General features: G+C 40.4%; 2 protein-coding genes across 2 annotated transcripts; one reads left to right on the top strand and one right to left on the bottom strand.

The window, feature by feature from the left end:
- The first annotated feature begins 537 nt into the window (after positions 1–537).
- cd27 (CD27 molecule) lies at positions 538–9253 on the top strand. Its single transcript, XM_055228103.1, has 7 exons — positions 538–610; positions 2241–2379; positions 2952–3074; positions 8568–8717; positions 8796–8819; positions 8892–8996; positions 9144–9253. Exons 2-7 carry the CDS (start codon positions 2241–2243, stop codon positions 9251–9253), a joined length of 651 nt encoding a protein of 216 aa, XP_055084078.1. The 5' UTR covers positions 538–610.
- A 1671-nt stretch (positions 9254–10924) lies between these two features.
- On the bottom strand, positions 10925–21464 carry si:dkey-260g12.1 (uncharacterized). The gene is made up of 10 exons (XM_033981647.2): positions 21399–21464; positions 21253–21301; positions 19543–19650; positions 18301–18444; positions 16572–16611; positions 15055–15101; positions 14269–14385; positions 14175–14197; positions 14017–14098; positions 10925–12176 (listed from the first exon to the last, which is right to left on the bottom strand). Exons 1-10 carry the CDS (start codon positions 21462–21464, stop codon positions 11896–11898), a joined length of 957 nt encoding a protein of 318 aa, XP_033837538.2. The 3' UTR covers positions 10925–11895.
- Between the last annotated feature and the right edge of the window lie 1595 nt (positions 21465–23059).

The following is a 23059-nucleotide window of genomic DNA, read 5'->3' as shown; positions in this document are numbered from 1 at the left end:
CGGGTGAAAGAGCAGAGAGAGTTTATGAGTCGCTTCGTACTTATAAACCAAAGTTAAACCCCCCCAAAAATACATGAAACCCACAAACAGCAGCGGGACTGTCCTTTGTGTTTGTAAACAGGACAAAGAGGATAACACAAGTGCATCACAATCTCACTGATGATATGTTTGATTATTGGATTTGTCAGAAAACTCATCTGATTTGGGTTTTATTTAAATGTGCAGGTTTGCAGGTTTTTGTTAAACACGTCAGCGATGTGTCAGCAGGTGTTTTTGGTGCACACTTTACTGAAAAAGTCAACAAAAAGCAGATAATTATTAGGTCTGATATCGTAGACTTTTGACATCTTCTGGTCGTGGAAATGTGCAAACTGTTTACTTTGAAATGTGGTCGTCTGGGTGGAAAAATCCAAAGGTTTCACAAAACAGCCGGGGTCTCAGCAGCGGAGGGCAGTGTCAGATCTGTGTTTTATCTCATTTACATCGACAAAGTGCAGATGGAGGTTTTTCAGTTTGAGTCAGAGTTTGACTTGTGACAGATAATGAGTTGACACACTTCTGATCCTCGCTCAGTCTCAGCTCAGAGGGTCCATGTCTCAACATCAGAGAGGTAAGAGTTCAACCCGACAGACTCGAGGGAATTGTACAGAAAAATGTGTTATGTGTAATATCTGCTTAAAATGTTAAAAAAATCTGTCTTACTTTGTGTGAAACTTTACAGTAAACTGCTATAAACTGCATTTAGTTCATTACAGGTGTTTATATTGTTCAAAAATGATTTAAAAAACTGTTTTTACTGTGAGAGAGGGAGGTTCTCCACAGATCTGACCTGTAACGTGGCTGGGGGTTTGTTTCTGTGCGAGTTTCTCTGTGGACCAGCACTGAAGAACATAAACCAGGACTAAACCAGGACTAAACCAGGACTAAACCAGGACTAAACCAGAACTAAACCAGGACTAAACCAGGACTAAACCAGGACTAAACCAGGACTAAACCAGGACTAAACCAGGACTAAACCAGGACTAACTAGGACTAAACCAGGACTAAACCAGGACTAAACCAGGAGTAAAACAGGACTAAACCAGGATTAAACCAGGACTAGACCAGAGCTAAACAAGGACTAGACCAGGACTAGACCAGGACTAGACCAGGACTAGACCAGGACTAGACCAGGACTAAACCAGGTCTAAACCAGGACTAGACCAGGACTAGACCAGGACTAAACCAGGTCTAAACCAGGACTAAACCAGGACTAGACCAGGACTAAACCAGGTCTAAACCAGGACTAAACCAGGATGAAACCAGGACTAAACCAAGACTAAACCAGGTCTAAACCAGGACGAAACCAGAGCTAAACCAGGACTAGACCAGGACTAGACCAGGACTAGACCAGGACTAGACCAGGACTAAACCAGGTCTAAACAAGGACTAAACCAGGACTAAACCAGGTCTAAACCAGGACTAAACCAGGTCTAAACCAGGACTAAACCAGGACTAGACCAGGACTAAACCAGGTCTAAACCAGGACTAAACCAGGATGAAACCAGGACTAAACCAAGACTAGACCAGGACTAGACCAGGTCTAAACCAGGTCTAAACCAGGACTAAACCAGGACTAAACCAGGACTAAACCAGGTCTAAACCAGGACTAAACCAGGGCTAAACCAGGACTAAACCAGGACTAAACCAGGTCTAAACCAGGACTAAACCAGGACTAAACCAGGATGAAACCAGGACTAAACCAGGACTAAACTAGAACTAAACCGGGACTAAACCAGGACTAGACCAGGACTAAACCAGGGCTAAACTTGGACTGAACCAGGACTAAAGCAGGACTTGAGTTTCTGCAGCTAAAACCTGGATCATTCTTCCTGAAGATGAGACTCAGGCCTCGACTTTGACAAAGTTTAAATCCAGACTCAAACTGTTCTGTTTATTCTGTGACTGAAAGGGGTTTATTCTGCACTTTCCTCCTTTAATGTTAATTTCATGATGATTATTTACGTGTTGATTCGTTGTATTATCATTTTAACGTCTTTCTTTTTCTGTAAAACACTGCGCTGTCCAAATAAACTCACTTTTCCTTCCCGTTTGCTTATCTTCGAGGAGACGGTATCGATTTAGGTAAGTTCAAAGTCATAAGTAGAGTTTGCAGTTTCAGAGACGAGCAGGTGGCAGAAAAGTGACACAGTGCAGCTTTAATGCTCCAGGGACCTGACATGTGTGTTGTGTTTTTACAGATGGATTGTTCTGTCTTCACTTTGTCTCTGCTGTGTCTTCTCCCGCTCGTGGACCTCATTGCGTCTCTTGAATGCAGCTCAACACAATACGCATGGCCAAGTGGAAACCCTCAATTTTGCTGCGACAAGTGCAAACCAGGTAAAAAAAAAAACAGATTTATTTTATTTATTTTGTGTTTTTTTTAACCTTCAGATGTGTGATGTTGACAGAAAGTAATTTAAAGCTCCTACATTACCCAAAACGGACTCTTGTGAGCTTTAATACACTGTTATAATGTCGTTTACCTCCTCTAAAACACTTTATTTTTACTCTGTCTACATCTCCAAAGCTCAAAATGCTCCTTTACACCTTGTGATGTCATCAAGTGGTAGTTTCAACACCTCCTTTTACCTTTACTTCAGCAAAAATTGACAATTCCAGAAGCTGAAATGATCCAAATTATACCAGAAATGAAGGCGTGTGGAGTTTAAAAACACAGCAGAGGCACTTCCTGTATCGCCACATGATGACATCACCAGGTGGAACGGCGTGTTTTCAGTTTGAGAGGAGAAGAACTCGGTCTAAATCTGCAGCGTTTGTGCGTTAAACGTGTGCGAATGAAACAAAACGCACTGAGGAATCTGCGACGAGGAAACAACATTATAACATAGATCAGAAAATGGTTTAAAATTACACTTTTAAACCATTTTGTGTGAAAATTCCTCACACAGGAACATACATAAAATCACGTGATAAGACGACGTGTACGATCGACTGTCGGCCCTGCACTGGAAACCTCTACACGGACACATACAACGCCAAAGAATGCAAAAACTGTGGAGACTGCGACAAGGGTGAGTGTGAAAACAGGATTATTTTTGTTATTTCCGGGTTGGTTTTTGTGGAACTGAAAGTGTCGTACTATTTGTTTAATTCCCAAGACACACAACTACAATTTTCTGCATCATTCATGTAGTGTTCACTCTCACGGGGAGAAGGGGGGGGGGGGGGGGGGGGGGGACACGTGTGGCCACAGCTGCCCTGAGTTTAGACCGACCTAAGTGTGGCGGTGGATCTGTGCCTCTGTCCTGTCTCTCTCCACAGTCACACACAGGATTCAACTGCAGCTTCAGACGTCACATTTCACCTGGTTTAGTCCTGATTTGAGCCCAGTTTAGTCCCAGTGTGGACTTTTCTAGAGTGCAGGAGTAGTCCTGGATTAGTCCTGGATTAGTCCTGGTTTAGTCCTGGTTTAGTCCTGGTTTAGTCCTGGTTTAGTCCTGGTTTAGTCCTGGTTTAGTCCTGGTTTAGTCCTGGTTTAGTCCACAGTTATGTCCAGGTTTAGTCCCAGTTTAGGCACAATTTTGATGTGATGGGTGAGTATCTGTGCACGCGCAATAGAAACTAAACCAGGACTAAAGCAGGACTAAACCAGGACTAAAGCAGGACTAAAGCAGGACTAAACCAGGACTAAAGCAGGACTAAAGCAGGACTAAAGCAGGACTAAAGCAGGACTAAAGCAGGACTAAAGCAGGACTAGACCAGGACTAGACCAGGACTAGATCAGGACTAGACCAGGACTAGACCAGGACTAAACCAGGACTAGACCAGGACTAGACCAGGACTAGACCAAGACTAAACCAGGACTAAACCAGGACTGAAGCGGAACTAAACCAGGACTAAACCAGGACTAAACCAGGACTAAACCAGGACTGAAGCAGAACTAAAGCAGGACTAAACCAGGACTAAACCAGGACTAAACCAGGACTAAACCAGGACTAAACCAGGACTAAACCAGGTTATAAGACACATCTGAAACCCAGGTGTAGATTTGGTGTAGATTTGGGGTAGGATCGGTCAGGTTACGGTTACGGTTTAGGGTTAGCCATGTAGTAGCTACGGTTACGGTCAAATCAACAGGAAACAAATGTGTGTCAGTGTAACGTCCCCAAAGAGCACGGCAACCCAGGAAGTGTGTGTGTGTGTGTGTGCGCGTGCGTAAGGTTTATACGGCACAAACGCACAACTTTCAAGATTTGTTTATTAGAGATAACGTTTAGTCCAGGTCTGATTCAGAAGTTTCTTGTGAAATACATCTGCACATATCAGGAAGTTGTTTTTGTCTGAATCATTAATTTACAGTGACAGAAAAGGTGAGATTCATCCGGGTAAAGGAGCCGTAAGCTAGTCCGCTAACTGTCAATCATTTCACAAGTTTACCAGAAGTCGGGGGGGCTTTCCCATTCACGTTCTCAGGGTGGGAGCGAGTCAGAAAGTCTAGAACCGCGGCTGTTGTGCGGTTCACGCGCTTCCTCCGGCGGTACTCGGGGTCTTCTGACTTCGTTAAATTGGCAGATATCGTTTTCTTTTGAGTTAATCCGAGTTCACCGCCGCTTAGAGGGGCTGCACCTGATTTTTACTCTGTCAAAAGTGTGAAAAAAACAAGACCCGGAGTCCAGCGTTTGAGTTCATGGTAATGCTTTCAACAGCTAGCATGCTAACCGCGCACTTGCTGATTAGTACAGCGTATCTGGGGCAAGGGAACAGTCCGGTTATGTTCAAATTTGTCGAGTTTCAGCGCAGATATGCAACAAAAGCGGGTCAAAATGAGAACGCTGTGTCCCGTCCGCATTAACTATACAGTGTTTTTTTGTCAAAGAATCAGTTAGTGCGCAGTTTGCATGCTGTTTGTTTAACTACGGCAGCGAAACTCGTCCGAAAGCTGCGTTAAGCTCTTATAAACTCATCAAGGTGAATACTGAGGATGTTCTGACAGCAAAAAAGTAAAGAAGTAACTTTTTTTTAAATGAAATCGCTCTGTTTTTCGCATTTTTAAAGTACAAATCTGATAAAATAAACGTATTAACTTGAGTTTTTTTACGGAACATGAGCGTTTTCGGACCAGCGCTCGGGTTTGATCAATTAAAGTCAAAGTTTTTCTGAGTTTGTAGTCGGTGTGAAGCGTAAAAAGCCCCTTACATGTAAAGAGGAAACCACACTTAATGAACCGCAAACAATGGAAATAACATGTTTTTGAGTTTAACATTTATAAATGTCACAAAACCGAGGCTGCGTTCAACTGAATTGTTTGATCTGAGCGTCTGCGTCCTATTTAAACCAAAGCACTGTACACCTGGGACCAACAGAACCGAGTCGCCCACACGTCCCACGGCAAAACCACAACACAAAAACGACCAAAACGCTGAAACATGCTTTAATAATTCACTTTTACCACGTTAAAGCGGAGGTATTATGCAAAATCCACGTTTTAGAGCGCGCGACCAGAGTTGTTCCCTCATCAGAAACACATTTAAAGACGATTCAGATCTTATTAATGTCTTTATCGTCTCTTCATCGTTAGCTATGGTTAGATTCTGTGCGAAGCTCCACCCACAAGCCCGCGTCACCCGTGTCCCCGCGCGACGGTTTGACGCAAATATACAAAAACGTGACGAAACACTACGCTATGACTTCACAAACCTGATGCGATGTGTAGTAGTTTCATTAGCGGAATGTGTGGAGATTGTAATGTGATGGAGGTCTGAAGGGGGAGTGGCTTAGAGCGGAGAGCAAAGGGAGGGAAGCACGTCAAAAACTAAAGTCAACTGTGATAAATATGTTATTATGATGTTTTTATTATGATGTTTTGGGTTAATACCCCACAGAAGTAAAACACCTCCTCTTTAATACCCCACAGGACTAAAGCACCTCCTCTTTAATACCCCACAGGAGTAAAACACCTCCTCTTTAATACCCCACAGGACTAAAACACCTCCTCTTTAATACCCCATAATAGATGTAAACACCTCCTCTTTAATGCCCCATAACAGACATAAAACTCCTCCTCTTTAATGCCCCACAGGACTAAAACACCTCCTCTTTAATGCCCCACAGGAGTAAAACTCCTCCCCTTTAATACCCCACAGGACTAAAACACCTCCTCTTTAATACCCCATAATAGACATAAAACACCTCCTCTTTAATGCCCCACAGGACTAAAACTCCTCCTCTTTAATGCCCCATAATAGATGTAAACACCTCCTCTTTAATGCCCCATAATAGACATAAAACACCTCCTCTTTAATACCCCATAACAGAACACCTCCTCTTTAATACCCCATAATAGACATAAAACACCTCCCCTTTAATACCCCACAGGACTAAAACACCTCCTCTTTAATACCCCATAATAGACATAAAACACCTCCTCTTTAATGCCCCACAGGACTAAAACTCCTCCTCTTTAATGCCCCATAACAGACATAAAACACCTCCTCTTTAATACCCCACAGAAGTAAAACACCTCCTCTTTAATGCCCCACAGGACTAAAACTCCTCCTCTTTAATGCCCCATAACAGACATAAAACTCCTCCTCTTTAATACCCCATAATAGATGTAAACACCTCCTCTTTAATGCCCCCAGCAGACGTTTGGGGTATGTTTCAGTGCAGGTCTGAAGCTGTGTGCGTCCTGGGACATGTCTCAGAGTCAAACATGTCTCAGAGTGTGGACAACTGTCAGAGCGTTTCTCTTCAGGACAAACTCGAGTCGTGTCTTTACGGTCGATGCGTCTTCGCTGACTCATCTGTGGATCTGCTGAATCATGATTTAAGTCAAACAGTCAGAACTTTAAGAACGATGTCAAAACTGCACAAGGCGTGTCGCTTCTGAAACATGTCGACGTTTATCTGCGGCGTCGGTGAAACTGCAGAAGTGAAGGGTCAGATACTGCACCTGTCTGGAATGTTACACAGTACGACATTAAAGTTAGATATCTCCATGGAGACGAGCAACAGGTCAAGATGCAGCGTGCACTATTTAAAGGGACTAAACCAGGACTAAACCAGGACGAAACCAGGACTAAACCAGGACTAAACCAGGACTAAACAAGGACTAAACCAGGACTAAACCAGGACTAAACCAGGACTAAACCAGGACTAAACCAGGATGAAACCAGGACTAAACCAGGACTAAACCAGGACTAAACCAGGACTAAACCAGGACTAAACCAGGACTAAACCAGGATGAAACCAGGACTAAACCAGGACTAAACCAGGACTAAACCAGGACTAAACCAGGACTAAACCAGGACTAAACCAGGACTGAACCAGGACTAAACCAGGACTAAACCAGGATGAAACCAGGACTAAACCAGGACTAAACCAGGACTAAACCAGGACTAAACCAGGACTAAACCAGGACTAAACCAGGACTAAACCAGGATGAAACCAGGACTAAACCAGGACTGAACCAGGACTGAACCAGGACTGAACCAGGACTGAACCAGGACTAAACCAGGACTAAACCAGGACTAAACCAGGACTAAACCAGGATGAAATCAGGACTAAACCAGGACTAAACCAGGACTAAACCAGGACTAAACCAGGACTGAACCAGGACTAAACCAGGACTAAACCAGGACTAAACCAGGACTAAAGCAGGACTGAACCAGGACTGAACCAGGACTAAACCAGGACTAAACCAGGATGAAACCAGGACTAAACCAGGACTAAACCAGGTCTAAACCAGGACTAAACCAGGACTAAACCAGGATGAAACCAGGACTAAAGCAGGACTAAACCAGGACTGAACCAGGACTGAACCAGGACTGAACCAGGACTAAACCAGGACTGAACCAGGACTGAACCAGGACTGAACCAGGACTAAACCAGGACTGAACCAGGACTGAACCAGGACTAAACCAGGACTAAACCAGGACGAAACCAGGACTAAACCAGGACTAAAGCAGGACTAAACCAGGTCTAAACCAGGACTAAAGCAGGACTAAACCAGGACGAAACCAGGACGAAACCAGGACTAAAGCAGGACTAAACCAGGTCTAAACCAGGACTAAACCAGGACTAAACCAGGACTAAACCAGGACTAAACCAGGACTAAACCAGGATGAAACCAGGACTAAAGCAGGACTAAACCAGGTCTAAACCAGGACTAAACCAGGACTAAACCAGGACTTAACCAGGACTTAACCAGGACTAAACCAGGACTAAACCAGGACTAAACCAGGACTGAACCAGGACTGAACCAGGACTAAACCAGGACTAAACCAGGACTAAAAATGTAGAATCAGTGTTTCAGTTTTGTTGATGAGACTCAGGCCTCGACTTTGACAAAGTTTAAATCCAGACTCAAACTGTTCTGTTTATTCTGTGACTGAAAGGGGTTTATTCTGCACTTTTCTCTTTTAAGGCTAATTCCATGATGATTATTTATATTTTGATTTGTCGTATTGTGATTTTAACGTCTTTCTTTTTCTGTAAAACACTTTGAATCCCTCTGTGGTCCCTGCCTCTGTCGTCTGATTATATTTGCATATTTTACATTTCAGAAAACATGGAGGAGGTTGTGTCGTGTCGCTCCACTCACGCCATCGAGTGTCGGTGCAAAGCAGGATTTAACTGCGGAGACGACGAGTGCAGCTACTGTACAGAGACCCCAGCCACAGCAGCGCCCTCTACTGCCACCAGAGGAACTACAGGTACGACATTTATCCAGAACACGCAGAAAACAAGGCTGGACAAGCAGAAAACTGACTCAGGTTTATTTTCTTTTGCAGCTGCCTCTACAAACTCCACCCAAGGTATAACGAATAAACTCATCCTGTTTATGCGTAATCCATGAGTGAGTCTTTATCACGAGTTTGTTTTTGCAGATACCGTCTGGTTCATGATCATCATCTGTCTCTTGTGTTTGGGCATCGCTCTGGTGATTCTGACGAAGATGAAGACTCTGCTCCTCCGCCTCGTAAACAGTAAAAGTACGTGCACCTTTAATAATCATGTTACCGTTTTTATCAAGGTGTGATTCGCCTGATTTTACTCTAAACCAGCAGCTTCTGTGTCCAGACTTCAGCCTCTACTTTGAAACTTTAAGATTCACTTTTTCATCCTTCGTTTTGTAACAGGTGTTAAATTTAAAATCCAAGAGGAAGAGGGGGAAGAGGAGAAAGAGGAGGAGCCATCTACCCCCGTCCAGGAGGTGTGCGGCAAATGTGACCAGCTCATCGACGTCTGAAACACCAGTGTGTCCATCTCATCGACGTCTGAAACACCAGTGTGTCCATCTCATCAACGTCTGAAACACCAGTGTGTCCATCTCATCGACGTCTGAAACACAAGTGTGTCCATCTCATCAACGTCTGAAACACAAGTGTGTCCATCTCATCAACGTCTGAAACACAAGTGTGTCCATCTCATCGACGTCTGAAACACAAGTGTGTCCATCTCATCGACGTCTGAAACACAAGTGTGTCCATCTCATCGACGTCTGAAACACAAGTGTGTCCATCTCATCGACCTGTGACTCAAAACTAAACCATGACTCAAACAGTGGAGATAAAAGTCGATCAGAAATGACTTTGAAACTGACACTGTGTCTGAAGAAACTGCAGCTTCCTGAGGAAACGGAGCAGTTGACCTCAGAACGTCATGTTACTGTGTACTAAAGTACACTTTACTGTGTACTAAAGTACACTTTACTGTGTACTAAAGTACACTTTACTGTGTACTAAAGTACACTTTACTGTGTACTAAAGTACACTTTACTGTGTACTAAAGTACACTTTAATTTACTATGTACTAAAGTACACTTTACTGTGTACTAAAGTACACTTTACTTTACTATGTACTAAAGTACACTTTACTTTACTATGTACTAAAGTACACTTTACTTTACTATGTACTAAAGTACACTTTACTATGTACTAAAGTACACTTTACTGTGTACTAAAGTACACTTTACTATGTACTAAAGTACACTTTACTTTACTATGTACTAAAGTACACTTTACTTTACTATGTACTAAAGTACACTTTACTGTGTACTAAAGTACACTTTACTGTGTACTAAAGTACACTTTACTGTGTACTAAAGTACACTTTATTGTGTACTAAAGTACACTTTACTGTGTACTAAAGTACACTTTACTATGTACTAAAGTACACTTTACTATGTACTAAAGTACACTTTACTATGTACTAAAGTACACTTTACTATGTACTAAAGTACACTTTACTGTGTACTAAAGTACACTTTACTGTGTACTAAAGTACACTTTACTTTACTATAGTGTACACTTTAGTTTAGCATGTACTATAGTACACTGTACTTTTGTATGTACTATAGTACATGCTAAAGTACAGTGTACTAAAGTACAGTGTACTAAAGTACAGTGTACTAAAGTACAGTGTACTATAGTACATGCTAAAACACAGTGTACTATAGTACATGCTAAAGCACACTATACTTTAGCATGTACTATAGCACACTGTACTTTAGATTGTACTATAATACACTTTACATGTATTTACTGTTGTACATAAAAGACTTTGACCCAAATATGTTTGTTAAACTTTGTACAGATGTAGACGTTTGTACATTTTACTTTATAATAAAAGTACACGTGTGTCCATGTCAGACTCACTGTGGGCTTCTGTGACGTGAGCCGCCATTTTGAGGACTTTGGTCATTTATAATGTTCAGACGCTATGGCAACAGTCCCACATGTTCATCAGACCAGACTCATTACATAATGACGTTGTGTAAAATGTTGTGTGGCTCAAAGTGACGTCTTGTTCAGACAAACAGTATAAATACTTTTTATTCTGACACATTTTAAACACTTTTTCAGTATTTGTGCTTTTCTCTTCAACACATGAGATTTAAATATCAGATTCTCCATGGAGCTGTTATTGCTTTGCCTGTAATGTTCCACAGTACGGCATTAAAGTATCTATCTCAGCTGCACCGCGCAAGAGACGCCACTCGGCCAAGTTACAGGTCAGATCTGTGGAGACGCGACTCCCCTCACAGTGAGAAAACAAGTCTGTAGAGTTTTTTTTAAACTATAAAAACACTTGTGATTGAATAAAGGTGAGACAGTGTAACGCTACACTGTGGAACATTCCAGGCCAAGCAAAAACATCATGGAGAAAAAAAGAGGTGGCAGACCAAACCTCTTACATAAAAGTTACATAGTGCACCTTTAAAGCAGCCCTATTGTGCTGGTGTCGCTCTGCAGTTTTAAACGACGACAATCATGGATCTTTACGTGATAATTTACACATTTTAAATCACAATATTCATCTACAAAGACTTAATAAAAAAAACTGCGGCGTCCGATGGGAGCTGACGTCGCCGTGAACGTCACAACAAAGAGATTAAAGCGTAAACGTTGAGGAGAAACAACCATAACACGATTAAAAGTCCAGTTGCATAATAGGTCTGCTTTAAGATAAACCCGCAGCACTTTTCCACAAACATCATCACGGCATTTGCCCGATAAACAAAACAGTTTTCCCTTTTTTGTAACCGAGCCTCATCCGGTCCGCTCTCACGTCGCTCGGGTTGCATCAGTGACCATCGAGTGTCATACCCGGCAAGCCCCTCCCCCTTCAACGCAGCTCATTGGCCGCCCAAATTTGAACAAAATCAAACTCCTCACCTTCGAATTCCGCACTTCGTTCACCGATTCTGCAGAAATCCACGTTGTTTTTCAGTCCCTGTGATATTTTTTCCTTTTTGTTTTTTTTCCTCGTAAGCTGCCACGTTTGTTTCGACACGAACAGACCATGCACGTCCCTGATTGGCTCATCCACCTGTCAGTCAAATCCCCCTGAACTCGGTATAAGTGCGTGTTCTCGTTTTGGTTAATCGCGTCATAGCTGCTCCTCCATCGACACGTGGCTGTCCTTGCCCTGCTCCTGAGAGGGGAAGAAGGCGGAGTGCATGTCCTCCACCGGGTGCTCCTCCACCGGGTGCTCCTCCTCGGACAGGGGGAGGGTGGGAGAGGGGACGGGCTGACACACGGTGCAGTACTCTTCGTCTCCACTAGGCCGTGTCACGTCTGGTTTCTCTTCTTTCGCTTCGCCGATCTGTCCCGTGAACTCGCTGAGAAGACTGAAGATAACTGTGCCGGGGTTGTGGACATGCACTGGACCTGAAAGAAGTATTAAAAAGTTAAAATATTACTTAACGATGACAATAATGTGGTTATCTTCAGCGACAATACGAGAAACGAGAAAAATGAATTAATTAAAGTGCACATATTATGCTATTTTCTGATGTTCTAATGTCGTTTCCTCATCAAAAACAGACCTGGAGTTGTGTTTTGTTGTTTCATTCTCACATGTTTAACGCACACAACTAGGCTGAGTTCTTCTCTCAAACTGAAAACACTCCGTTCCACCTTGTGATGTCATCATGTGGTGAAACAGGAAGTGCTCCGCTGTGTTTTTAAACTCCACACACCTTCATTTCTAGAATCATTTGGATCATTTCAGCGCTCTAATTGCCACTTATCTCTACCGAACTAAAGTTAAAAGGAGCTGTTAACTTGAAAACTACCACTTGATGACATCACAAGGTGGAACAGAGCGTTTTGAGGTTTGGAGATGTAGACAGACTAATAATAAAGTGTGACTCAAACACATGTGAATTAAACAAAACACAACTCCCGGTCTGTTTTTGATGAGTTAACAGCATTAGAACATGACTTAAAACTCACAAGAATCAATTTCGTGTAACGTAGGAACTTAAAATTTTAAGAATTTTTAAAACGTGCTCAAAGTTTGGTCACCAAGGTAAAAGAAAAGTAGTAAACTAGCATTACTCCCTCAATATTTAGCTTCTTAAATACGATGAGAGCTGGTCTAAGATTAGAAACTGGTGTAAAGTCGAGTTAAAATGTAGATCTAAACCTCCAAAAAACTGATTTTCAAGTATAAACTGGAGCGTGAGTACCACTAGAGGTCGCAATTTTCTGATGGTACTTGTACAAATATTTGAGAAACACTGGATTGGGGACAGTTGGTGCCATCGTGCATCTTTCAAACAGCTTTTCTTTGTCTTTTTTTTAATATCTACTCATAATTTGGGCACTTATTGCAAACGTTTCCTTTGGAGTTTACATTATTTTACATTAGCGACTAGAACCAAGATGGCGGCAGAGGCGTTTTTGTCCCGTCTGGCAAAAATAATAGATTTCTTCAAGTTGATCCATTTTATTTTATTGTGACATAAACGAAAAGCTACGATACGGCTGCAACTGGCTCTGTGGACGGGAGCGTGCTAGCTAACTCGACGTGTCTCAAAGCTAATGCTAACTTGTATTAAAAGCATAAAGTATAAAATAATCAACCAATAAAATGTCTGTGTCGTCCCTCTGGTCCATAGCAAAAGATTAACGACCCTCTTCAACCTTTAATGGCCCTCCTATTGTTCTCTTTTGTTTCTTTTTTTTTGTTCTTTCGCCTCAAACCATTTCTTTTCTTTGAGAGGGGAGTTAAAGAAGCTGTTTTTGTTCGGAAAGAAAAGAACGGAGACCTGAGACGTCTCTTACAGATCTAGAACTCCATCCTCAGACCCAAAGCAAACAAAAAAAGAACAAAAGAGAACAACAGGAGGGCCATTAAAGGTTAAATCCCTTCAGACGGAGATTTAAACTTCGTCTTTTGCAAACCTATTAAAATAAAGACTGTTTGATTGTTTTTATAAGTAGATTATTTCACAGTTTGAGGTGATGTTTTATCATTTTTATGCCTCAAAATTAGCACTAGCGTTAGCATTGGCACACAAACACCTGCTTTTCTAAACACAAAGGTTTTTATTTCATTTGTTTGGTCTTCAACATGTTGTTTTCAGAGACAGAACTGAACAGCACGTAGTGACGCTAGCACTGAGGCCGGGCGCTAACGTGTACAGTCACTTTATACTTATTTTATGACTTATTTTATTATTTTTAAATCATAACATGTCGTTTTATTTCGCATTAGGCCTACCCATGTTCGCTGTTGCCATGGGAACTGTCTGTTGCGTTTCACTCGTCGTCTCTCGTGTTATATGTGCAGTGTCTTTAGTTTCCTGCAGAGAAAAAATGAAAAAAAATCAGCCATAAAAGCAGAAAGTCCAAACATGAGTCACAATGAGGGTCACTTACCCCAGAGCACAGCTTCTTCACGGCTGAAAAAAGATTCATCATGTCACTTTTCATGGATAAAAAACATGCCCTAAATGTGTAAACTTAAACTTACTTTGCTTGAATCGTGTCTCGCGTCCGAGGCATCCCAAACAAAACAGCAGCATCAAAGCTATGCCTCCAACGGCCAGTAGAGGGCAAAGGACGACCAGCAGACGCTTTGAGGTTTCGGCTGGAAAATAAAAATGAAATAAATAAAAATAGATAAAAATAATAGATAAATGAATAAATAAATAAATAGATAAATGAAAAAATAAATAGATAAATGAATAAATAAATAGATAAATGAATAAATAGATAAATGAATAAATAGATAAATGAATAAATAAATAAATAAATAAATAGATAAATGAATAAATAGATAAATGAATAAATAAATAAATAAATAGATAAATGAATAAATAAATAGATAGATAAACGAATAAATAAATAGATAAATAAATAAATAAATAGATAAATGAATAAATAAATAGATAAATGAATAAATAAATAGATAAATGAATAAATAAATAGATAAATGAATGAATAAATAAATAAATAGATAAATGAATAAATAAATAAATAGATAAATGAATGAATAAATAAATAGATAAATGAATAAATAAATAAATAGATAAATAAATAAATAAATAAATAGATAAATAAATAGATAAATGAATAAATAGATAAACAAATAAATAAATGGATAAATAAATAGATAAATAAGTAAATAGATAAATAAACAAATAAATAAATATACACATACACAAAAAAATAAAAATAATAATAAATAAAGACTTTTAGATCGTCTTTCATTTGACTTAAATCTACCACGAGCTCCAACAGTCAGAATGTTTCTTACCCGTCTCGTGATTTGTCGTGTTTCCTAAGATGAGCTCTGAGCTGCGCCTAATGATGAAATAAAAAAATAAAATTCTGTGCAATAATCTGTTCAAGCCCTGTCTCTTTTGTTTCACTGGGTCCTTGGTATTTCACAGTTTACAGTTTTAAAGTTGTACAGTGTCACTTTTCTGCCCTCTGCTTGTCTCCGTGGAGATGTTTCTTTGCCTGGAATGAAAACTATTTATGAAATACAAACATCTGACCTGTCACACAACCCCATCCACTGTGGAACATTCAAGACAAACCAATAACAAATCCATGGAGACAAGCGCTTAGTGGAAAAGTTACTTTGTGCAGCTTAAATTATTACACAAAACTGACTCTTGTGAGCTTTAAGTCATGTTCTAAAGCTGTTTCCTCCTCAAAAACAGACCTGGAGTCGTGTTTTGTTTCATTCACAAATGTTTGTGTAACACTTTATTATTAGCCAAAGCTCAAAATGCTCTGTTCCACCTTGTGATGTCATCAAGTGGTAGTTTTCTATGGAGCTCAACACTGATTACCCAACCCTCCATTACACAAATACATTTCTCTCTTTTTTTCTTTATAAACTGGTACGTTATTAAAACACTTTGCTGAATCTTGCATTTTAAATTCGCTTTTTGGACTTTTTAAACCACATTATGGATTTCGAAAATGTGCGGAGGCCGAACATTCACCCTGATCATTCTTTGAACCATTAATATTAAAAAGCACGCAAACTATTTAATTCTTTTTTACTGAGACTTTCAAATTTATTCACCTCAGAAGGCAACAAATAAAAAACTGAGACTGAAACTGAGATCTGGACTGTCGTAAATAAACCAGGTCTGGCTCAAAGACGGCGGTTTGGACTTGCAAAACGTCACGGATAACGGATTGTTAAAGTTCATAACCGAGAACCAAACAAACTCAGCATTTTCTTAGCAAATTTTTGAATTCCTTTAAACCTGTCGCCTTTATCCAGTCGGCGATAAAAGTCAGCGAGACCTCGGAGCACGACCCGGATCTGCTGCCATCTGCTGGTGAAATATAAAATCGCTTGTACGTGTGTATTTTACATTGGTCAACGCTGCAACGGGCGACACATCATTATTTTTATTCCAGAGGCTGCAGGGCCAGTGGAGATTTGTACATGGGCCGCAATTGGCCCACAGGCCGGAGTTTGGGTCTGCCTGACGTAGCTGGTTATCCTCCGCAACGCCTTTGAACTCTTAATACTCCAAATGATTCTAGAAATGAAGGTGTGTGGAGTTTAAAAACACAGCGGAGCACTTCCTGTTTCACCACATGATGACATCACAAAGTGGAACGGAGTGTTTTCAGCTTGAGAGAAGAGCTCAGCCTAAATGTGCAGGTTTGTTTGCGCGTTAAACATGCGTGAATGAAACAAAAAAAAACATATCCAGGTCTGTTTGTTTGGAGTTAAGCACTAAAAAGCCTAAATATACAGGGTTTCTACGACATGTAAGAAAAAAAATATTATGAAAGACTCACTTGGAAGAGGTGCAGGGCGGTGTCCACGCTCTGCTCGGGCCTGTGGAGGCAAAGGAAGGAAAAATGTTTAAACGTTTTGGCTCGGACCACGTGGACAATGCCAGACTCGCTCCTGGCAGGTTCTAGATCATAGTGTGTGTTTGGGGCCCTCTACTGGTGAAGAGAGAGAAGTGCAACCAGGACTGAAACTTAGATTACACACACGAGGAAACCAGCTTCCTCCCATCACACAACTGCAAATACGTTTCAGTTTGTGGATTCAACCGGTGACGTTTTATCCCGTAACATCTCAGACAGTTCGCTCGTCTTCAGTGACGTTCAGCCAGCGATGGAAGAAGTAAAAGAAGTCCATTTTTCTTACGGAAAAGTGCAGATACCAGAGCGAAAAAGTAAAAGTATCACGTGAAAACAATCTACTTAGGTAAAAGTATTAAAGCACCTGTTTAAAAATGTACTTAAAGAGTAAAAAGTAACATTTTGCGCAGATTTTGAGTCTAATAAAGCTTCAAATGTGGTGATTTTGATAAAGATTTGAGCTGATTTTGTTCAACAGAAACGATCGAATCAATTGTTTTTATCTGTGTGTTTTTGTTTGCTCAAATTATGGTTGGGTTTTAAACAATAATAAAAAATACTTTCAGTTTTCAGTCCAGTTCAAAAATGTAGTAAAGTAGAAAGTACAGATACTGCTCTCAAATGTACTGAAGTAAAAGTATTTTTTACACTGCGTTCAGGTTACAATCTTACTGCACAGAACATATATTTACTTCAGAATGTGTGTAGTAGTTTGAAGTAGAAGGTAACAAAGTAAAAGTAGTAGAATTCTTAGGTATCTGTACTTTACTTAAGTACATTTTACAGTGGGTATTTTTCACTTTTACTTCAGTACATTTGAGAGCAGTATCTGTACTTTCTACTCTACTACATTGTTTAACTGGACTGAAAAGTGAAAGTATTTTTTTATTATTATTTGAGACCTGATCATAATTTGAACAAAAATACAGATAAAAACAGCTGGAAAAAACGGTTCAATTGTTTCTATTGAACAAAATTCAGCTCAAATCTTTATCAAAATCACCACATTTGAAGCTTTATTAGACTCAAAATCGATGCAAAATATTTAACTTTTGACTCTTTAAGTACATTTTTAAACAGGTGCTTTAATACTTTTACTTAAGTTGATTGTTTTCAAGTGATACTTTTACTTTTTCGCTCCGGTATCTGTACTTTTGCTTAAGTAACAAAATTGACTTCTTTTACTCTTATTTTTTTCTTTTGGCTGAAAAAAAAAATAATAAAAAAAAATAAAATAAAATAAAATAAAATAAAATAAAATAAATAAAATAAATAAAATAAATAAAATAAATAAAATAAATAATAATAATAATAAATAACTAAATACAAAATAAAATATTAAATAAATAAATAAATAATACAATAAAAATATATATAAAAAATAAATAAAAATTAATAAATAATACAATAAATCTGTACTTTTACTTAACAAAACTGAGCACTTCATCCACCGCTGTGATGCCTCTTTAACCACCGGCCTTTACGATACGAAACAAACTCAAGCGATTTTATTCTGGAGCTGTCAAGTTTGACAAATTTGTATTGCTGCTGTTATATGTGTCGTTTTAATCAATACCACTACATTTAACACTTGAGTACTTCCTCCACCCCGCCCCCGCCCGTGTGCTCCTCCGCTCGTGCACAGATGTGTTACCGGTTGTGGTCGAAGTCTGGCTGGGTCGACATTTTTCGCAGTTTCCCGAGGCGCGGTCCCGTGAAACGCAGTGAAATCCCTCCTCGCAGACGCAGCTCTGGTCTGACGTTCTGCTGCAGTTCGAAACCACCTTCAAGTGTAAACCTGTGACAAAAAGGAAACAATGATAAGGCACTGGGTTTGTTTGGCACTTTCACAACGCGGCGTTACTCATTCATTCCACAATCGGTGATGTAAGATTCTACCGTCGCCTCAGCTGCTCTGGGACAGACTGACAGAAGCGAAACGGGACGTGTGCCGCCCTCGTGACCACACCGTTAAACACAAAAGTAAAAGTATGGACGGTACACTCAATATTCACATTGTGCGCGTCACCCAAACAACTTTTCCAATATAATAACGTTTTCAATAGGACTTCTGTATTTACTTTTACTTCTCTTGTCATTTTTTTTGTAAAGTATTTGATTAGGGGTATAGTAAAACATTCTGGAACATTCTCTACATGAAAATTGCATATTATAGATTTTGTAACGGGGCCTCTCTCCGCTCTGGACCCTGAGTACATGCCCTTTTCCCCCCCCTCCAGTCCGACGCCCCTGTTCGCTACTTTATCCAGGGCCGGTTCAGACTATAACCAGACTGAGCAGCTGTGTAGGGCCCCGAGACCAGCAGGGGGCCCCCGAGAGTCCATAAATTTAAACAGAAAATAATATAATATATAAAGGAATAAAAGGAAACGGGCTTGTGTGTTTACAGCAGCTTAAATATCCCTCACAAGCGATTACATTAGTTTTATATCTATAGTGGTAAAATCTGCTGCTGCTGCGTTTGTTTTTGAGTCGGGCAGAGGTGAGGGCAGCTCTGTGTTTACACCGGAGTGAGGACCCGACATAATGTAAATGTAAGAAACACTGTCGCAACTGAAACACATTAAAATCCAACAGAAATAAAGAAAAAATGTCTAGAATTTAAAAAAAAGTCTTGTTATATGTTTGCGTTTTGTTGTTGCGTCTGTTGTAGTTGTGACGTTCTGGATGTTTTCAGTCTGATGTTGCTCAGATAAACACAAAAACAACTGGTCAAAGTGATGAGAGCAGAGTCAGAATGTGTCAAATGTGAAGCACAAACAGCTGAACCAGGAGCTTAGGGCCCCCTGAAAGCTGGAACCGGCCCCGACCGTGTACCTTTCTGTCGCCTAAACACAGCGAATAAACCCTTCTGTTTTCAGAGATAGTGTTGCACCTGGTTTGCAGTCTCCGAAGCATCTAACACAGCTTTTATCACAGCTTCTCTGCGACTTGTAGGTTCCGCTGGGGCAGGGTTCACAGCCGCATTGTTTGAGGTACTCTCCTACAACAGACACACACAGAGGTCACAGTTCGCACAACAGTCCAGTGAGGTTTCATTCATTTTAATAGATTCTTTTCCCAGACCAAGGTTTAGTTTGTTTTCACACCTAAACAGACGTAAACAGGTTTGGGTTTTGTCTTCATACGACAGCGTAATTTAGTCCAATTTCTTCCAAGTTCGAGTAAAAAAAAGCCCCAGTCCATAATAAGTTCTCTCTTTTGCAGTGCTCAGAAATGGCTCCTGCTTTGTATCTTGTTCCTCGTGTGCACGCCGTTGCTTTTTCCTTCTCATATTCCGTCCTAAATGTCTTTTTTCGTGTCCTGAAACCCCTCCCCGTTTCCCCGATCTATGTTTTATTGTCGTCCCGCCGCTACTGGTAGAAAGACGGCGCCGAAACCTGCTTAAATCAGCTGAACGGACACGCCGCAGCGACATCACGTGACCGCTCTGAGGAACAGCGCTAGCCTTAGCAACAGGTTTGATCGACAGCGTTGCGAACGAGATTCTGATACGAGGGAGAATACGACTTTGACGCCAACACTGAGAATGAAATAAGCAGATTTTTAAAAACTACTGAATGTAAATACTTTGTTTAATCGACCATTTGGAAACTATTCGGGGAAGGTTCAATGTTCAAGCATGAATATCTTCTGAGATTAGTGTGTTTTGATAGTTTTAGTTTTAGATATTGCATTTTTTGGCCAATCTAGTAAGAATATTCAAAACTGATTTACACTGTATTTAATTAAAGCTCCTACATGATGCAAAATTGACTCTTGTGATGTTTTAAGTCATGTTTTAATGCTGTTAACTCCTCAAAACAGGCTGAAAACACTCTGTTCCACCTTGTGATGTCATGAAGTGGTAGTTTTCAAGTTAACAGCTGCATTTTAGTAGAGATAAGCGGCAATTCCAGGTGCTGAAATCATCCAAATGATTCTAGCGAAGATGTGCAGAGTTTAAAAACACAGTGAAGCACTTCCTGTATCGCCACACGATGACATCACGGGGTGGAACGGAGTGTTTTTTTTCAGTTTGAGCGAAGAACTCAGTCTAAACATGCAGGGTTTGTGTGTTAAACGTGTGAATTAAACCAAAAAAACACAACTCCAGGTGTGTTTTTGCCGAAGAAACAACATTATCAGATCAGAAAACAGTGTTACGTGAGCTCTAACTTCCCGCTCGCATCTGCTTTGAGACGCCGCATCACATCTTCCCGTGCACTTCTAATCTGTCCTCCATCTCAGAGTTAAACGAGGTTCTGGCTGGTGCATCCTCCCCAGTACACATGCATACTGTGTATTAATAAAGGATGTGGTCAGGTGCTGAAGAACATGCAGTGCTTTCTCAGACACCTTGCGATTTAACAGCATCTTCCAGCGCTCAAACTGAGGCTGCGTTCACTTTAAAATCAAGACTGATCCCCCCAAAACTAAACCTGTATAAGATCATGGCTAAACGAGGACTAGAACGGAACCAAAACAAGTCCACGTCAGAGTTAAAACCATCTCCAAGTCGAGCTAACGAAGGATAAACGACATGTACGCACAAATGATACTAAAACTACACCAAAAGTCACAAAATGTTGCTGTATTTTCTTACCTGGGCCACACTTTGGACAGTTCTGGTCTTTCCACCTACACGTGTCCCTCTGTAGAATAGGTATTTATAAGATTTACGTGACATTTGCAGCAGGAAATGTGAAAACGTAAAATAGATTTGACGTGTCATCTTGAAAAGCATCTTACCAGGGCAGAGGTGAGGACCACAGCGACAGCCATAAACCACAGGAGTAAGCGTATCGCAAGTCGCATTGTGTTTTGTAGTTTTTTCTTTTAGTTTAGCGGTGAATCCGTGGCCAAAATCAACGTAAATTTGCACGTACGCTGTTAAAAAACACCACGATTGGATCAATTTACGTAATAGGTCTAGTTATTTTATTGTTTTCTTTTGTCTCATCTCAAACAATCTTATCTAGTTCTGAGTCAAGATGGCAGCACTTTCTGAGTTTTCTGGTAGATATTTGAGATATTTGAGGTAGTTTGAGATAAAAATAAACTCTGAAAACACTGTACAATATATCAACAAATCTCAACGAGCTTAAAAAACGTCTGAATTCTGAAAAAATCGGGTTACTTCATAAAGATTCTACTGTGTACGTGCGAAATTGGCGTCAGTACAGCCTCAGAACTTTACCTAATCAGTACATAAATAACAAAAATACATTTACTACATGAAATAATCACTTAAAAATCAATATATTTAAATGTACCTTGGTTTTTCAGGTCCCAGGACTTGTTATATGTCGTTGTTTTTCGGTTTGTCTGTTTGCGTCTGCTACCAGCCCGAGTACCACAGTTTCCTTACCTTTTTTTTTTTTAAATATTTCCTGTCTGAAGCACTGCCTCTACTTTATCGTACACATCTCTGACTAACGTTTACATCTAAAACCAACTTTTCCCACGCAACCTGTAAAGATTTGCATCACTGTTTTGTAAATTTCTACAGAAGACACATCACGGGGCAGGTTTTCTTAGCGGTTTCTTTATTACCTTTCCCATACAGTGCAGTACAGTTTAATCTGCACTTTTTTTTACATTATTATCTTATTTCAAGTTCTCGTAAAGGGCAAGAAAATGAAGCACCATTTCTGTCCTTTTACAAAGAAGCGACATTCATTTATGCAAACTCTAAAACGGAGGTGTCCAAACTTTTTAGACTGAAAAATGAACGAGAAAAAACGGAAATTATATCGTGACGTGACGTAAAATGACTTGAAATTGATGACAATGATGATGTTTTTTTTGACTGGGACGTATTTATTACCAGCACCTACACTGTTTCACGACGTTGCATAATTTGTTCCATAATTTGGGCAAAGTGAAGAGGAAGCTGCGCGACTCAGACGACACATGGAGGAACTGTGTCTGCAGGGTCGGGGTTGTGTTCTCGAGACGCGCCACAAACGGAGTCGACCAGTTCACAGGTAAAACCACGTGGATCTGCGGCAAATTCACTGCTCCAGGGACACGGTCTGACCTTATTACACAATGTTTTGAAATCCGTGTGGCCTTGGTACAACAGTTACTCCGATTTAGGGGTAAGGGTCAACCAAAACTGTCCCGATGGCCCCAGATCATAACCGGACTTTACTCTACAGAAGGTCTCAGGTTGGAAACTCCACTCTCCATTGGGCTTTTCTCGTCGAGTCCGAAAGTGTTCAAGTGTGTTCATTTATGAGCGAAACTGACCAAGGTTTCAAAACTCCAAGATGGCGTCCAGTTTGCTCCACTGATGTTTTCATTTTTGCTCTTTACTCAGTCTGCATTATTTACCATTTAAACGTAAGTAAAAGGAAAATTAAAATTTGCCAACTGGACAAAAAGTTGTAGAAGTGCAGACATTTTGC

This window comes from Periophthalmus magnuspinnatus, chromosome 16 (genome assembly GCF_009829125.3).
Source record: "Periophthalmus magnuspinnatus isolate fPerMag1 chromosome 16, fPerMag1.2.pri, whole genome shotgun sequence".
Lineage (NCBI taxonomy): Eukaryota > Metazoa > Chordata > Actinopteri > Gobiiformes > Gobiidae > Periophthalmus > Periophthalmus magnuspinnatus.
The sequence above is the reverse complement of the archived record's forward strand: the minus strand, read 5'-3'. Positions and strand labels throughout refer to the sequence as shown.

What these genes read in the sequence shown, in the direction of transcription:
- cd27 (XM_055228103.1), top strand. Translation starts at nt 2,241, where the DNA reads ATGGATTGTTCTGTCTTCACTTTGTCTCTGCTGTGTCTTCTCCCGCTC. An exon ending in CTGTGGAGACTGCGACAAGG is followed by an intron (nt 3,075 to 8,567) that starts GTGAGTGTGAAA and finishes TTTACATTTCAG; the next exon opens with AAAACATGGAGGAGGTTGTG. An exon ending in TGCCACCAGAGGAACTACAG is followed by an intron (nt 8,718 to 8,795) that starts GTACGACATTTA and finishes TTTCTTTTGCAG; the next exon opens with CTGCCTCTACAAACTCCACC.
- si:dkey-260g12.1 (XM_033981647.2), bottom strand. Translation starts at nt 21,464, where the DNA reads ATGCGACTTGCGATACGCTTACTCCTGTGGTTTATGGCTGTCGCTGTG. An exon ending in CGAGACACGATTCAAGCAAA is followed by an intron (nt 14,198 to 14,268) that starts GTAAGTTTAAGT and finishes ATCTTTTTTCAG; the next exon opens with CCGTGAAGAAGCTGTGCTCT. An exon ending in CATGGCAACAGCGAACATGG is followed by an intron (nt 12,177 to 14,016) that starts GTAGGCCTAATG and finishes TACTTCTTTCAG; the next exon opens with GTCCAGTGCATGTCCACAAC.